Below are 18,412 nucleotides of genomic sequence, written 5' to 3' on the forward strand. Positions count from 1 at the left end.
ATCTCCTAGGCAGGTTTCATTTAAAGGTTAGAAACATAACCACTGCTTAGGACAATGGTAAGGAGGGTTGAGACCCTTTAATAGCATTGTAAACTCTTGCTTTTGTGATATTAGAGATTGAACTCAGGGCTTCTGCTCTGAGCTATATCCTTAGCTCTGTTTTATTATTTATTTTGAGACAGGATATCACTACCTCACTTAAATTGTCCAGGCTGTGCTTGAGCTGCCATTCTCCTGCCTCAGTTCCCAGCACTGTAAGCTTTTAATGATAAAATAAAAACCTAAGTAGTAAAGCAGTAGACAATCATGCAGGTTACTGATTTTGCAGGTTAGACTTTATACTGGTGTAGGACTTAGGCCTTGAAAAAGAGATGTAATTGTTTTATTAAGCTAGTATATTGAATAACATAATGTAGTTTAAAAGATGCATTTTGTAAACTGGATATGGTAGCAAATGCCCGAAATCCCAGCACTCAGGAGGCTGAAGCAGGAGGATCACCTCAAGTTCAAGGCCAGCCTGAACTACATAGTGAGACCTTATGTCAGAAAACTAAAAAAGAAGAAAAAACAACAAAAAAGATGCATTCTGTTATAGCATGAAGGACTTTTGAAATTATAAAAATTTAAACATTAATGAATTTCTAAGATTCTCTCTCTTTTTTTAAGATTTTTACAGAAATATATTCAGAAAGAAACAGAATGTCTGAGAACCGCAAAACCAAGTGTTTCCGTCTCAACACAAACCTCCAGACAGAAAAAGATGCAAGAAATCAGTAGTTTGGTCAGATTCTTCATCAAATGTGCAAATAAAAGTAAGCAGTGTTCTGTATTATAAATAAATGATTTAATAGGTTATAGTAGCATAAGCTTGATATATGAATGTGGTAACTTAAGATATGAGTGCTAACTAATCTTTAGTATATATAATGATTTTCTTTTTTCTTTTTTGGTGGTGGGGATCAAACTTGGGTCCTTGCGCTTGCGCAGCAGGCAGCGAAACCACTGAGCTAAATCCCCGGCCTATATAATGATTTTCAATAGTATAGGTTCAAATATTTGGGAGAATTTATGAAAGCATAAAATGATAGAATCTCAGAATAGAAAAGTTTAAAGTTATTTCAAATCCTTATTCTTGGCTGTTGTCTGTATGTCCTTAACACTCATACTGAGGCTTTCTTTTTTACTTTTGATTACTTTTAAATAAGAGTATTAAAATCCTATCTCCTTTGTTACTGCTTTTGACTTCAGAGATTGTACACAAAAAATCATTTTTTCAAAGTGATATCCTTTGAGATATCTGAAGATAGTCATAATATTTCTCCTAAGTCCTCTACCCTAAGGTAAACAGACTTCATTCAGCTCAAATGACCAAGTTTTTATTTCTCTTTCTTCTGAATATTCTTCAGGTTAATTTTATATCCCAAAGTTGGCACTCAATCTTTTAGCTATATTCTGGTTGGTATAGAGTGAAGCAGGACTTGCATGTGTTTTTTTTTCCTTCAGTACTGGGAATTGAACTCAGGACCTTGTGTTTTCGAGGCAGGTGTGGCGCCGCTGAGCTAAATCCCCAGCCCAAAACACACACTCTTAACTTGTGTTGTGCTTACTGTCAATGAAGGAAAAAAAAGAACGGGTCTCTTTTTGCTACTGATGAGCTGCATATATCTTGAACTTGTGTAGTTGATATTTTGATGAGTTGATACATTCCAATCAAAATACAGGATTCTAAGCTTTTGTAAAGAAATGGGCTTTACCCAATGCTGAAAGCTAAAAAAAAGCAATCATTGAGGAATTCATGAGCTCACTTTGTACGCTCTTTGCAGATAAAGATGTAGCTTCATGATACCAACTTTGAGAATTAGGAAAGCCTAGGCCAGGTGTGGTGGTGCATGGTTGTAGTCCCAGTACTTTGGAGGCTGAGGGAGGAGGATTGCCATGAGTTTGAGGCCAGCCTAGGCTACATACTGAGTTCAAGGCCAGCCTGAACTACATAGCGAGACCCTGTCTTTAAAAAAAAAAAAAAATTAGGAAAGCCCAGAAGTTGGTAAAATTCAGAAGTACATAGATTGTTAGTGAATAATACATCAGAATGATATCGGGAGACTTGACTCTAAAGAACAATGGTTTAGAAAAAATTTCCACTCCTTTGAGATGCCAGTTTGTGTGGATAACTTCAGGCCCTTGTCAGAGACTTCAGCAGCGACAAAGGAAAGCTACATTGAAATATTCTGCACCTGCTTTTGTCCTGTGTGGTAGCCTTGTGGTAGCCTGTGTGGTAGTGATAAATACCGTATTCTTGGTTAGTAAACATTGTGTACTGGTTGACTGAGTGAAAGATACCTTGCTAATTTTGTAGCCCACCAGAAAAGTTTGTAGATTATCAGTGGCACCAGGCCTGCCTCGCAAGCACAGGGTCTTGAGTTCGATCCCCAGTACTGCAAAAAAAAAAAAAGTGCCATTTTTATTTAGAACTTACTTTTCTTTAGAATTGGACTTTATAACTTATAAACTCTATAAACTTGGAAGCTAAACCAGGGAACTATTATGATCTTACCTCATTTCTTCCATTGTTTATTTCAAAAAATTTAAAGGTTGATGGGAATTTAAACACATGGCTAGATTTTGACAGACTTACTTAGCATTGGTATGTAAGTTAGGATGAAAGAAACAACAAAGAACAGAAAAGGCAATTGAGAAGGAAGAAGTAAGCAAATCCATTCATTTCTTTATGTTAACCTGTGTCTCCTGCACAAAGCATAGAATCTAGGAAATGGAGAACCCAGCTGAGAAAGATGTTAAGTTCCATAAGTTTCTCAGAAAACTCTGCAGGCCATTGGGAGAGATTAAGGCAGGAGGATTGCAAGTTTGAGCCCAGCCTGGGCGACTTAGTGAATTAGCAAGACCCCATCTAAAAACAAAACGTAAAAAAGGGCTAGGAACATAGCTCAGTGTAAAGGTCCTGCTTTCAGTCCCCCATACCACCAAAAAAAAATTCTCTGCAGACAATTATCCTTTTTAAGGCAATATTGTGCATGCGCGGGTGTGTGTGTGTGTGTGCACGTGTGTGTGAGTGTATATGTGTATGTGTGTATGTATTGAGGATCTAACCTAGGACCTTATGCATGGTAGACAAATGTTCTACAATTGAGGTACACTCCCAGAGCAAAGCTTTTTGTTTTTGTTTATTGTACTGGGGATTGAACCCCCAGGGCCTTTGCATGAATTGCATACCCATCTCTTCTCATTTTTTAAATTACCCAGGCTAGGCTCAAACTTGGAATCCTCTTGCTTCAGCCTCTTAAACTGCTAGGATTATAGGCATTAGCCACCACACCTGCCTAGGTCAGTATTATTCTTGACACTTAATTTGGCAGAGAAAGAAATACATTAGGATAAAGTCCATAGAAAAATACGATTTCAGGGTGGGAATTTAGCTTAGTGTCACTGGGCCTGCCTCGAAAGCAAGAGGTCCTGGGTTCAATTGCCGGTACCAAAAAAAAGAAAAATACGATTTCATCTTAATACTAATTTATATAGTTATTCAACAAATTTTTATTCAATTTCTACTATTAGGTCAGTCATGAACTATGTAGAGATATAAAGATGAAAAACCAGTGAAGCTTGCAAGCACCTTAGGGTTTTTGTGTGGAATATTTTGTAATAAAAATGTTTATTTTCAATTGACCATATTGGGTCATTTGAACGCAAAAAAAAAAAATATATAAAGATGAATTCCATAAGGATTTCATAATAAAATGAGCATTGTAGATAAAATTTTGTAAGGATTTTAAGAGTGATGCACAAGGTGTGAGAGAAGATCATATGGTTGTGTATTTCATCATTGGCCCGATGCCTGACATTATAAAATAAGCCATAAGTAGAGGTTATTTTGCACTTGTATCAGTGTGTAAGTATTTACCATAGTCAGATACTTCTGAATACGACTGGTCTCATTACAAGAAAATACTAATTTATTTTAATTAATTTACTTTTTGAGACAGGGTCTTACTCTAATTCAGGCTGGCCTTGAACTCACTACATAGCCCAGGTTGGCCTTGAACTCACAGCACTCTGCGTCAGCCTTCCAAGTGCTGGGATTACAGGCATGCGCCACCACTCCTGGTGAAAAATCCTAATTTATAACATTCATATATACATAATGAATTGCTCACTGCTCATAGCTTATAAAAATAAGTTATATTTCAAGATTAAATCAGTTTTGAAACAACTGATGTGACAATATGATATGCTGAAAATTTTTAAATATTTTATCTTCAAGAATATTAGTGCTGAATTTTCAGAATTTCAAATGTGCTGTTAGTTTACATATTGTATATTATAAAACTTAAAAATAATTTTGATTCTCAGAGTAAGTAACCTTTTTATAATCTTATTTTAATATATTCATTCATCATAAAATTATCAAGAAACTTTGGATCATTTAAAATCTAATGCCAGAATTTTTGAATTATTAACGATTAAATGATTGTTTTGGCTATATATTTCTGCCTGGATTGGTAATCTTTATCTGTAAAGGGGTCTGATAATAAGTGTTTTTGACTATGGGCCATATATGAAGTATGATCAAAAAATACAGTGTTTAAATTTTTTTTTTTCCCCTGGTACTAGGGATAGAACTCAGGACCTTGCGCTTGCCAGGCAAGCACTGCGCTACTGAGCTACATCCCTGGCCCTGGGCAATGTTTAAATTTTTAAAAAATGTATTACTGTCAAAGACATTTTGCCACTAATTCCCATCAAAATGCTACCTTTGACTTCACACTTTTCCCATCATTCTTGCAACTTTCTGAAGCAGTTCTGGAACCCCTCTTTCTTATTTTTAATTGCACTGTTACTGGTTGCCTTGATGTTCCCAAATGAATTAAAAATTTTTGCCTTTCATGGTCATTTTAACTTGGGAAGAGCCAGAAGATGCCTGGTGCCAGATCTGGTGAATAAGATGGATGACACACTGTAATGTTTTTGATAGAAATTGCAGTACCAGAAGCAGTGCGTGACATGGAGTGTTGTCATGATGGTGGATGAAACCATTTGTCCATTCTCAAGAGTTTTCTATGCACATCATTCCTTAAATTCTCTAATAAGCCCTTAGAATATTTAGAGTTTGCCATAGCTTTCCTGGGTACAAACTCAGCTCACACAATTCCATCAAGGTAAAAAAACATAATATCACATTGATTGATGTGCTTTTTTTGCATGAGAGCTGGGTGATTTCTATTGAAAATTCTGAACCTTGATCTCAGGATCATAGCCATAGACCAAGTTTCATTTTCTGTGATGATATTTCTTTAAAGGTAGAATCTGAAGCGGCATGATCGCACAACTCCAGTGAAATGTTCCATGATTTTACAGCACACTTTAAAGCACACCTTTTCTGAGCTGTAGCTCAAAAATAATTGCCTCAAACACATTGAAGTTTCTCATACATTGTTACTATGGTTTGAGTCACTGCTTCTTGTATTGAAGATTCCTGCTATGTTGGGTAGCATTTGGCAGCACCAGTTACCTTATCTTTGGATCGCACCTTTGTATGTTCTGTCTCTGTTGCTCTGCTGTTTTGGCACAAAAGCAGCCATAGATAATAGTAGATGTATGAACCTGCCTGTGTTCCCAGTAAAACTGTACCAAACAGGTGGCTAACTTTTGCTCTGGGGCCATGGTTTGCCATTGCCTGCTCTCTGAGGAGTTAAGAATAATTACCCAAATGTAATTATTCAAATTCTTACCATTCTTTGTGTTCTTAATTTACTTTTGTTAAGAGTTACATGTTTTTATTTACTTATTTGATTTTTAAATAGGAGGACCCAGGCTAAAATCTCAAGAGCTCTTGAATTATGTCATGGATACAGTGAAAGATTCATCCAGTGGTGTTATTTATGGATCTGATTGTAGCAACATACTGCTCAAAGACATTCTTTCCGTGAGGAAATACTGGTGTGAAATATCTCAGCAACAGTGGCTCGGTATGTCTTTTTCTTTTTTTTTCTTTTTTCCCATTACTGGGGATTGAATCCAGGCTGTACATGCTAGGGAAGCATCCTGTCACTGAGCTACACCCCTAGCCCTAGATATGTCTTGAAGGTTGTTGTGAATTTTTTTCCTAGTGAAATGAAATTTTATCAATTAACATGTTCCTGGTACCTTGAGCCACCAGTGTTATATGTGACCGTCCCATTGGGCAGCTTGTACTACTAGTGGTACAAATGGTTGGAATTTTTGTTGGAATTTTTACTAATAAAATAATAAGCTACCCAGTGAGACAGTCATGCATGTACCATTGGTGGTTCATGCCACCTGGCAGCAAGAAATACAAATTACACCCACATCGTGAACTTGTTTAAGCACTCAGAGTCTGTCTGTATCACCCAGATAACCTTACAGTTTAACATTACTGTAGTGAAATTATATAGTTATAGAATCTAATTCTTGATCTTTTTTGGAGACAGGGTCTGGCTATGTAGTCCAGGCTGGCCTCAAACTCACAACGATCCTCTTACCTCAGCCTCCCAAGTCCTGGGATTACAGGCATCCATCACCATGCCCCACTTAATTTTTTTTTTTTTTTGGTACTGGGGCTCGAACTTGGTACCTTGTGCTTGTGAGGCAGGTGGTGGATCCACTGAGCTAAATCCCCAGCCCTAATTTTTATTTCTTATGTACCTTTGGGATTTTTAAATCAGTAATATGTTATGTGCCTACCATCAGAACTGGAATTACAGATTTGAAAGATTTTATCACTATCCTCAAGGAGTTGGTAGTCCAGTGCCATAAAAAACTCAAGTCAATAAAAAGTTACAATGCCATATGACAGTGATAGCAAACCTTTTAGAGAGCAAGTGCCCAAACTGTAGCCCCAAACCCATTTATTTATCATAAAGTCCCAGTGCTGCCCCTGTGTACACTGTTATCCAATTTTCAGGTGCTGAGGCGAAGCTGGGGCGACTTGGCTTGTGTGCCAACAGAGTGGGTTCTGTGTACCTGCTGCGGCACATGTGCCATAGGTTTGCCACCACTGCCGCATGATATAGGTATGTTTGGGTGCAATGGGTACACAGAATATTGTATCTAAATTGAACCATGATTAATGCAAGAGGAAAAAATCGAAAAGAAAGGTGTCGCAAAAATGAAAGCATGCACTCCCAGCATTTGGGAGTGTGAGGCCAGTCTGGACTACTGCAAGGCTATCCGAAACTGTATGAAAACCCTGTCTCAAAAAGATAAGAGAATTTCAATTTGAAAGGGATGTGATGGACACCTTAAGTGTCGTAAGAGGGTAAAAGCAATCCATTAGATTAGGCAGTTAGCAGATTACTATTTTAGAATAGAATATATAGATCCTGTGACTTACTAGCCTTATGGAGAGGTTACTAGGGAAGAATCTAATATTGTTTGTAAGAGACACCACAAAGGAAGGCGGTTATGATCAGAGACAAAAACTTTATTGATTTCAGAAGTGGAGCAGTTCTGAGAGAGTGTAAAGGAAAAAGTGGAATTTGCTATTAACGTAATTTTAAAAGCCAGGTGTCAAAGTCTAATGCAAGCTCTGAAAATTTAGTCTTTTTCATTAAAAAATTTTAGTCTGTTTCACTAAAAAATAGGCTAAATTTTGCAAACTAAATTAAAAGACATCTTTATTTTTCATTGCCACCTTAGTATTTCAAAATGAAATATGTGAACCACAAGACTATGAATTAATCAGTGCCCTTACCTCTCCATTACACTCTGCTACTTCCATGAGAAGCCCTCTCACCTGTTGAAGTAATTTCTTAGGAATCATTTGGGGCTGTTGCTGTTGCTCTGGAATGCAAGGCAGCCTGTGTCCCAACTGGGCCACAACATGCCTCAGGGCAGCTTTTGGAGAATAAGCCCGTGATATTCAGGGTAATTAGCCAGATGTCTCACTAGGTTGGGCTAGTCATATTTAATGAGCTATCACAGATAAAACAGAAACAAAGGCATTTGTTCTCTCAATCTTTTCGGTCTGATCCTGACATCAAGTATGTTCTCTGAAATCCTGTTTTAATTTTTAATCAAACTCTTACTTATAATAAGCCTTTTTGTCAAATCATTTTTCTAGTTCCCTTTTCTGAAATTTGTTTCTTTAATGAGGACTTTATTAAAAAATTCAAGTTGGTGCTCAAAATATGTTTGTAGAGAAGCCATGGTTATGAATACATTATCTAGGTTGAGTGTTCAACATGGGATAAGATGGCCTAAGATTGAGCCAATATTTCCTTGTAAAAGTTGGAATCAGCTTATTGATTTCTATAAAATATCCTGTTAGAATTTTGATAGGGATTGCATAGTCTTGAAAAATTTAGGATAAGTGGGCACTAACACTTGTAGAGCATTCCAAACCATGAATATATCTCTCTTCATTTATGTATATCTCTTGATTTCTTTATTGGTGTCTAATTGTCAGCATACAGATTTTATATTTTGTTAGATTTATACTAGAGTAGTTTATAAATTGCACTGTTTTTAAAATTTCAATTTCCCAATTTTTCAATTCTATTATATAGGAATATAATTGATTTTTATATACTGACTGTATCCTACTGTCTTGTTAAAATCATCTGTTATATCTAGGACTATGTTTGTAGGTTCTGTGGGATTTTTCTGTTTAGTCAGATATGTTATCTATATATATTACTTTTTCCTTTCTGAGAAACAGGTGGCTTTTATTTACTTTTTACTGGGAATAGGATTTCCAATATTTTTTTAATTGTAGTAAGATAAAACATAAAATTTATCTTTTTAAATGTATAGTTCACTAGTATTAAAGACATTCACATTGTGATGTAGACATCTCCTCTCCATAACTTTTTTCACTATATCCATTGGCTATGGTCTGGATATAGTTTGTGTTCCCTAAGGATTTATGTATTGGAGGTTTGATCCTCAGTTTGGCAGTGTAGAGATGCTGGTACCTTTAAGAGGTAGAATCTTTATAGCTAAATGGATGCATATTGAGGCCATACTCTTAAGTGAAATAAATACGCACATGCGTAAATACCGAATAGTTTGTCCAGTGTGAGAACCTGAAAGTGTAAATAAGGACTAAAATGATTAAAACGAATAATTGATAATTTGAAATAGGAAGAAAAGGTCCAAAGGAGTAGAGAAAGTGGGAGGGGAAGGGGAAAGGAAAGAAGGGAAAGGAAAAATTATGAGAAAAGGAAAAAATGGAAACAAAGACTTTGTAAATAGGGAAGGGTGCGCAGGGAATGGGGAAAAAATAAGAACTAAAATACATCATGTACAGGTACAAGCACCCAATGATAAATGTAAACGTATTGTATACCTAAAAAGTACCAATAAAAGAATTTAAGCAAAAAAAAGGCAGAATCTAGTGATAGATCATTGGAAAAGTGCCCCTTGGGGGGATTAAGGTCAGTTTCCTAGGATGCTCAAGGTACTTCACGTAACTCAAGGTATCCCTCCTTACGTTGCTTTTGGGACTGGGAACGTGATGCAATAGAAGGTATTTTACTTTCTATCATTTATGTGAGGAATAAATTTTCCTTTTTCTTTGATTAGGAATGTCATGTCTTCCAACATCTATGAATTTGTTAATTTATAAGCAGAGAAAAATCCAAGAACCTTCATGGTTAATGACATATTTTACAAATATTAATCAATCAGCATAATATATAACCAAAAACTGGAGTATCCATTTTGTTTTATGCATTGTTAGGCCTAGATAAAGGAACATAGGCTTAAGTTGATTATCTGAGGTCAAGCTCTTAAACTGATGCTCTCATACTCTACTGTCTCAACTACTGTCTGTAGTTGGTGCTACTGTAAAGAGATTTTATACAAAATTAAATACTGATTGAGTCCTTTCACTCCATTAAATAAAAATAAATTAGAGCAACTAAAATAATAAGGTTTTATTTTTATTGTTTCTCTTTTTTTTTCTAGAATTGTTCTCTGTGTACTTCAGGCTATATCTCAAGCCTTCACAAGACATTAATAGAGTTTTAGTGGCTAGAATAATTCATGTTGTGACCAAAGGATGCTGTTCACAAACTGATGGAATAAATTCTAAATCTTTAGATTTTTTTTCTGAGGCTGTTCAGTATGCAAGGTAAACTAATCTTGTTTTGTTCTATATTTTGAAAGTCCATTTGATCTTGCTGAGACCATGTTTTAGATTCAGTAACTAAAAATACTACATGTTTTAAAAATGATTTATTTCTACAGGTTAAAGGGGGAAAGTGTGATTATACTGTATATGTATACAGTATACAGTATGTAATTATTGAATCACATTCTTCAACATTTAAAAACAATTGATTAACATGATAATTGTTCATATTCCAGGAGTACAGTGTGATTTTTCAGTACATGTATAAAATATGATCCTTGTCTCATTCTGTATAAAAATAAGCCGAAAATGAAGGCCTAAATGTTAGATCTGAAACTATGAACTTAAGAGAAGAAAACATAGGGAAAACACTTTTAAGACACTGGTATAAGCAATGATTCTTTGGATAATTTTTGGATTTTTGGGGAGGTAAGATCCTAAAATGCGCAGGCAACAGAAGCAGAAACAGGCAAAGTGGATTATATAAAGTAAGAAACATTGCAAAGGAAACAGTCAACAGAATGAAGAGACAACCTTCAAAATGAGGAAAAACTTTTGCTAACTGTTCATGTATCACTAGCGTAATATCTAGGATTTGAAGGAACTTAAAAAACTCAATAACAAAGAACTCATAATCTAGGTATATTTTTTTGATACCAGGGATCGAACTCAGGACCTTGTGCTTGCGAGGCAGGTGGAGGAATCACTGAGCTAAATCCCTGGCCCCATAATCTAGTTTTAAAATCAGACAGAAGATATGAATTAGACATTTCTTAAAAGAAGAATTTCAGTTTGGCCAGCAAATTTATGGAAAAAATGGTTAGCCTCTTTCATCAGGGAGATAAAAGTCAAAACCATAATATGATAACACTTTACTTCATTTAGAATTATTAACTATACATAAAATAGGGATGGGGATGAGTTCAGTAACAGAGTGCCTGCCTAGCTTGTGCATGGCCCTGGATTTCATCTTTAGCACTGCAAACAAAACAGAGTAACAAATACTGACAAGAATTTGGAGAAAAGTGGGAATGCAAAATACTGCCTTTAAAAAGATCATTGTAGGAGCTGGAGATTTAGCTCAGTGGCACCCAGGCCTGCCTCACAAGCATAAGGTCCTGAGTTTGATTCCTGGTCCAAAAAAAAGACCATTATAGTAAGAACCAGTAAATTCCCAAAGAGTCAGGTCCTATACACCTTGAATTCAAGCCAGTATACAAAACACTGTTATATTCTAAAGTTAAGTGCATCCTGCTATTCTAATAAATAAGAAAGTTAAAGATCCTCTAATTTCATTTTCTCCATTTTGATGATAGATGTAGTTAATATAGTTAGAATAAAATATGTTTAGAAAGTATTAATATCATTTACATAGTATTACCCAGTTTCAAATGTGAAGTATTTTATAAATGATGGGTGTTAAAAATTAGTTTTCTGAACTTATAGACAATGTTTCAAAAGTAGGGAGAGCTGCCGGGGATTTAGCTCAGTGGTGCTGCCGCCTGCCTCGCAAGCACAAGGTCCCGAGTTCGATGCTCAGTACCAAAAAAAAAACGTAGGGAGAGCTAACAATAGTCTCTTGGGACCAAATAAGAATTAAATATTTATTGTTATGTAATACTGTTGTGATTTTTTTTTTTTTTTTCTGAATGGTTTTGAATCTAGCCGTTGTTTGAAATGTAGATTTTTGCCGGGGCGGGGGGTGGGGGGGTGGGGGGGTGGGGGGTGGTTTACCAAGGATTGAACTCTGGTCCTTGCGCTTGCGAGGCAGGTGGTGGAACCACTGAGCTAAATTCCTGGTCCTAGATTTTTTTTTTTTTTTGGCAACATGTACCTCCTATATACCAAGTTGAATTTGTTTTTGTTGCAGACAAGAAAAGAAATCTGCAGGCCTAAATTATATCTTGGCAGCTCTTATTATCTTTCTGAAGACTTTGGCTGTCAACTTTCGAATGCGAGTGTGTGAATTAGGAGATGAAATTCTTCCAGTGTTATTGTATATTTGGACTCAACATATACTTAATGATTCCTTAAAAGGAGTAATTATTGAGTTGTTTCAGCTGCAAATGTACATCCATCATCCAAGGGGAGCCAAAACCCATGAAAAAGGTATAAAGAAAGTTTTTATTTGAATTTGTTTCATTAAAACATATAGGCTTAAGTGTGACACCAGTGTTCTGTAGGAGTATATGATCCTTCTCTGAATTGCTCTGCTTGCTGTGTTATTAGTCATAAGAATATTCTTCATGCATTTATATAATTTAAGTGAATAGTAGCAAATTATATCATGCTTTTTCATTTGTTCAATACAATGTTAGGTATCATGAGAAATAAAAACATGAGACATTGCTTGTGACCACTAGTAGCTGATTATACGTTAATAATTATTTTGGTAAAAAGTGATACAGACTATAGGGCAAAATGATTTAGAGAAAACAAGATCTTGTTATCTACATATTGCTTTTTATTAGAAAATAAAATAGGGCCAGGGATATAGTTCAGTGACACCGCACCTGCCTTGCAAGCACAAGGTCCTGAGTTCAATCCCCGGTAACCAAAAAAAAAAAAACAGAAAGAAAATAGACGGACTGAAAGCAGCCAGTCAGATCATTCAGTCATGGAGGAGATTATGTGCATATTATTTTCATAGGTACAAAGGAGACAACTGCTGCCTTGCCCTTCACAATTACTGTGCTCCAGGACCTTTGCTGGAAAAACCAGAAATGAATCAGTTGTCCTCCCTGATTCCTTTGCATTTTTCTTTTACCTAGAATGTATTGATCAGATGGTGGGATTCTCTTCAGTAGACCAGAGGTTCATTGAGTGGAACTGAAACTAAATGAACTCTTTAATGCTCTATGATTGCCTTTGGTCTAGTATGAGCCTTTGGACCAAATCATCATGGCTAGTGTAATGACCTTATTAAGACAGTGTGGGAGCCACGGATTTAGCTCAGTAGTGTTGCTGCCTGCCTCACAAGCACAAGGTCCTGAGTTTGATCCCTTATAACCCCACCCCCCCAAAAAAAGACAGCGTGCCACATTGAGTAATAAGTGCTTCAGTGAGGAAAACTGTAGTAGCCTTTTTTTTTTTTTTTTTTGGTAACAGGGATCTAACTTGGGACCTTGCACTTGTGAGGCAGGCGGTGGCACCATTGAGCTAAATCCCTGGCCCGCCATTTTTTTTTTTTTTTTTGGTACTGGGGATCAAACTCGAGTCCTTGTGCTTGCGCAGCAGGTGGCAAAACCACTGAGCTAAATCCCTGGCCCTCGCCATTTTTAATTAAAGTAGCTATGTGTGTTTTATAGACTCTTCCAGTGTATGTATTTAGATAGCTGTGTAGCCCTTGAATGTACTATAAGTCAGAAAAAATAATGTCTTAGTGTTTCATGTTTCATGTACCTCTCACCAGGAATGCAGATCAGGCTTTTTAGAAGATGACATATGTGTAGGTTTTAGTTAACTGCATGTTTATAGTGAATTGAATATAGAAAAATGTTAATTATAGAATCTAGGTAGTAGGGATCAGTTTGCTGTACAACTTTCAATTTTTCCTCTAATAAAATGTAAAAATTATCACAAAAATATACTGAATTGAAAATTGGCAGGATGATGAGGCTTCCAGAAAAGCTAATATAATTTCAGCTTACATTAATACATTTTATGGTACCCTGTTTGTTGGAATTAATAGCCCTGTTGTTCCCCTATGATGATCAGACCACAGTTGGAATATTCTGTTCACCAGACTGAAAGGTCAGCATTTTAAGATGGGCATAGTTGACTTAAGTGTGCCTAGGTAAAACTCTGGAATGATGAGATGACATGTCATGTGCATGCACTAGTTGAAGGAATGGGTGATATTTTTCTCTTAGATCAATAATAAAAAGACAAGTTGTTCTTCATATAAAAAAGGAAACAATTTGATTTAGGGGAGAGAATAAATTAGAAAAAGGTGAATTTCAGATCAGAATATGGAAGACATTTATAGCAAATAGAGCTTAATTGAATGTAAAGTGTACATTGTTATGAATTAGATATGTCAGGGATATTGTCAGAAGAGGCATTAGTACTGAATAGGAGGTTAGCACAAATGTCTAATGTTGATGTATCTTCACAGCTGAATAACTGGGGGGGTTGGCAGTACAAATGGAATATGTATGTAAATTACATTTTAATTTTTCTTGGATTATAGGTGCTTATAAATCAACAAAATGGCAAAGTATCTTATACAATCTATATGATCTACTAGTGAATGAGATAAGTTATATAGGAAGTAGAGGAAAATACTCTGCAGGATTTCGTAACATTGCTGTTAAGGAAAATTTGATTGAATTGTTGGCAGATATTTGTCACCAGGTATAGTTGATGTCACATTTTGGGATTTCCTGTTAATTTTCCTTGCTGGGCTTTAAAAACCTAGGTTATCATTAAAAACTTATAAATTGCTCTATAGATTTAACTTCCTTTCAAAATATACATCTTTGGAATTATTTTTTAAAACTTTTTAAAAAATGTAACTTTTGCACATATAGACTAATGAAAACTAATAATGAATTTTTCCATTCTTAAAAGATTGTTGTTGGTAAGAAATAAGTTGGTTTTCAAATTCACTTAGCATAAAATTCATACACTATTTTATGGGGTTTTTTTTGGTATCGGGGAGCAAACTCGTGTTCTTGAGCTTGCGGGGCAGGTGGCGGAACCACTGAGCTAAGTCCCTGGCCCTCATACACTATTTAAAGTGTACAACTAATTTAATTTTTTTTTTTTTTTTTTTTTTTTTTGAGACAAGGTCCATCTGGCCTTGAACTCACTATGTAGCCCAGGCTGGTCTTGAACTTAGCAATCCTTCTGCCTCAGCTTTCTGAGTGTTAGGAATACAGGTGTGCACCACCATGCCCAGTTAATTAATTTTTAGTATTTTTTACTGTGTTGTAAAACCATCTCGACTATCTAATTCCAGAACAGTTTTTATCATCTTCAAAAGAAGCCTCATACCTATTGGCATTCAGTCTCAGTTCTCTATTTCACTTAGCCTCTGACATGTAACCACTCATCTACTTCCTGTCTCTGTAGATTTGCCTATTTATAGACATGTTTTTTTGTTTGTTTTTTTTTGGTACCGGGGATTGAACTCGGGTCCTTGCGCTTGCGCAGCAGGAGGCGAAACCACTGAGCTAAATCCCTGGCCCTATAGACATGTTTTCATATGGTATATGCTCTTTCGTGTCTGGCTTCTTTCATTTGGCATAATGTTATTCCATGAATCAGTTTGTAATTCCTTTTTATGACTGAATGCTATTTAACATCATAGATGGTAATTTCATTTTGTCCAATATGTTATTAATGATAAATTTAAAATTTAATCCCTCTCAAAATATAGGTTTGTGCTTTACTTTTAGATTTTTGGTACTTTCAGGTTATGTCCCCAGGAAATAAAATGTTACTGGATAATACTTGCTTGCTAAGAATGTCATTGTTATGCAAAATATTTGTTTCCTATAATGTTATCATATTTGTGTATTTCTACAACATACTGCTCTTGCTTAATGAGTTTTCTCCATCTTCATTTGAGATTTCTTAATGAACTATTAGAAAACACCTTTACTAGCACAGATTTATTTCTGTTTTACAGATTTTTGTTGAAGATACCAGATCCTTGGAGATTTCTCAGTCTTATACTACTACACAAAGAGAATCTGATGATTATAGTGTACCTTGCAAAAGAAGGAAAATAGAAGTAGGCTGGGAAGTAATAAAAGATTATCTTCAGAAATCACAGAATGATTTTGATCTTGTGCCTTGGTAAAATGTTATCTTTATCTCACTGTCATTTTAGTCTCATTTTATTTTTTCCTTAGAAAATTTCCAACAGAATCATTTCATCTCATTGGCCATATAATTCATCTTCTTGGCCCTAAGTCATTTACCTATTCCCAAACCAATTACTAGCAAAGGGAAATGTGGTTGTGAGGCTAATCATTAATACAGCTCATCTTCTGAGACCATGCAGAAGACCACATTTCTTAAATATATAGACATAGCAAGCAGGAAGAGAGATTGATTATCTAGTGGGCAATCAGTATTTTCTACCTTAAAAATTCACTTCAAAAGGAAAAAATTTTAGCCAGCATAGGATCTTCCTATAGAATTAGGTTGGGAAATGTTAAAGGTAGCCTTCAAAACTCACAAAATAATTTTAATCTTATGCCATGATAATAGGTTATTTTTTCTTATTTCTTGCTTTTATTTTCACATAGTATTCCCAGATAGTTAAATAATTAAACAAATTATGTAATTTGTAGAATCATAAAGTCTTGGGTGTAAGGATCTTTGAATTTATTCTGCTCAGCCTGTTTTCTTTACTGAAAAAGAAAAACCCAGTAACCTTAAGTAATAAGCCTAAGGACATTTAGAAATTTATAGTCATGCTTGTGATCAGTAATCTTGATTTTTGCTATGTTGATAAAATGTTTAAATATAATTGAGTTGTAAGGAAAATGTACATTATTTTGATATTCATTGCTTAAGGTCATGTTAATTTTACATAGTTTTGGGTACCTATTTCAGGTTCTTTAATTTTATCTTCAGTCAAGAGTCATTTATAGAACATCTATGTGCCATGCATTAGGGATACAGAAATGAATAACAAGGGGCCTGGGGATTTAGCTCAGGGGTGCTGCCACCTGCCCCGTAAGCAAGGTCCTGAGTTCGATCTCAGTTACCAAAAAAAGAAATGAATAACAAGGTTCCTGTTCTTAAGTAGCACCTGTGCTAGGGATTTCATAGCAAGTATTTATTCAGTTGACTGAATTAATGTCAAGGAAAAACTTTTTTTCAATTTTTGTTTTGTATAAGTACATGTTTGCAGTACATAATGATTACATTCCTCATGGGGAATTGGTATATGTACCTAACACATCTTAATTATTTTTTCACGCTCTTTCCCTCTTCTTCCTCCATTTCTTGATCCCCCTCCCATTTGCAAAAGATCTATCTCTGTAGTTCCTATTATCTGCCTTTTACTTTGTTTTTTATAGTTTGGATTTTTCATATAAGAGAGCCCATGTGATATTTAACCTTATATGTCAAATTTATTTCACTTAACCTTATGTCAAGGTTCATCATTTTTCTACAACTCATTCAGCTTTATCCTTTTTTGTGGCAGAGTGTATAAATGCCGTATATACTTTATCTCTTCATCTGTGATGGTCATATAGACCACTTCCAAGATTTAGCTAGTAAGAATTGTACTGCTATAAATACGGGTGTGCATGTACCACTGTAATATAATGTCTTTAACTCTTCCAGGAAGATACCTAAAAGAGGAATACCTGGGTTGAATGGAATTTCTATTTTTAGTTCTTTGAGGAATCTCCATACTGATTTCCATAATGGTTAAACGAGTTTACATTCCCACCAACAATGGAGAAGGGTTCCTTTCTCCCCATAGCCTCTCCTGCATTTGTTACTACAGTATTTGATTCAGGCTGTCTTTCAGCTCACTGTTGTAACCCAGGCTGGCCTCGAACTTGTGGTAATCCTCCTGCGTCAGCCTACCAAGTCCTTGGGTTACAGGCATGTGCCACCATGCCTGGCTAGTATTTGATTACTTGGTAATGGCTATTCTTTCTGGTGTAAGGTGGAATCTCAGTGTTTTAATTTTCATTTCTCTAATGACCAGAGATATTTAACATTTTTTTCATGTATTGGCCATTTGTACCATATTTCAGTGAAGTGTATTCATTTCACTTGCCCATTTTTTGATTAGGTCTTTCATTTTGGCAGGAGTCTAGTTTTTTTTTTTAAATTCTGTATATATTTTAGATATCAGTTTTTTTCCCCTTCCATAGGTTGTCCTATTGGGTTTTTCTTTTGCTGTGAGGAAGCTTTTAAAATTTGACACGATCCCATTTATTGATTTTTGATGTTTCTTATGTAATTAGGATTCTGTTCAGAAAGTCTTTACCCATGCCTATCTTTTTAAGAGTTTTACCTATTTTCTCTTTCAGCAGATTGTTTCTGTTAAAAAAAAAAAAATAGTTTTTTTTTTTGTCCTCTTGCAGAGGAGCATTTTTGGTGACTCCTGAAGAGCAGGAATGCGTTGGATATGGTGGTACATGCCTGTAATTTCAGAGTATGTAACTTTCCTATTTGTGGGACAAAATACCAGTACTCAAAACTTGAAGGAAGAAAGGTTTATTTGGCTCATGGGTTTTTTTTGTTTGTTTGTTTTTTTGATACTGGGTATCGAACTCAGGATCTTGTGCTTGTGAGGCAGGTGGCAGCACCACTGAGCTA

The 18,412-nt window shown here is 35.5% G+C and overlaps 1 protein-coding gene across 7 annotated transcripts in view; it reads left to right on the plus strand.

The window, feature by feature from the left end:
• Window positions 1-18,412, plus strand: part of Atm (ATM serine/threonine kinase) — a 138,498-nt gene that overhangs the window by 5,414 nt on the left and 114,672 nt on the right. For 6 of the 7 annotated variants that reach the window (XR_015451558.1, XM_087212163.1, XM_087212165.1 and 3 more), the window contains 6 exons: window positions 667-812; window positions 5,820-5,984; window positions 9,946-10,111; window positions 11,982-12,220; window positions 14,304-14,467; window positions 15,747-15,916. Coding sequence is in view for 6 of the 7 variants with exons in the window: in XM_087212163.1 (XP_087068289.1) it covers window positions 667-812; window positions 5,820-5,984; window positions 9,946-10,111; window positions 11,982-12,220; window positions 14,304-14,467; window positions 15,747-15,916 (1,050 nt within the window). In the remaining variant the exon portion in view is untranslated. Of the gene's footprint in view, window positions 1-666; window positions 813-5,819; window positions 5,985-9,945; window positions 10,112-11,981; window positions 12,221-14,303; window positions 14,468-15,746; window positions 15,917-18,412 lie in introns of those variants that run through there. The other variant, XM_087212168.1, reaches the window with a different exon arrangement.

Source organism: Heterocephalus glaber, unplaced genomic scaffold, assembly GCF_053883595.1.
Source record: "Heterocephalus glaber isolate CG9 unplaced genomic scaffold, H.glaber_assembly_v1.0 deba00001429, whole genome shotgun sequence".
Taxonomy (NCBI): domain Eukaryota; kingdom Metazoa; phylum Chordata; class Mammalia; order Rodentia; family Bathyergidae; genus Heterocephalus; species Heterocephalus glaber.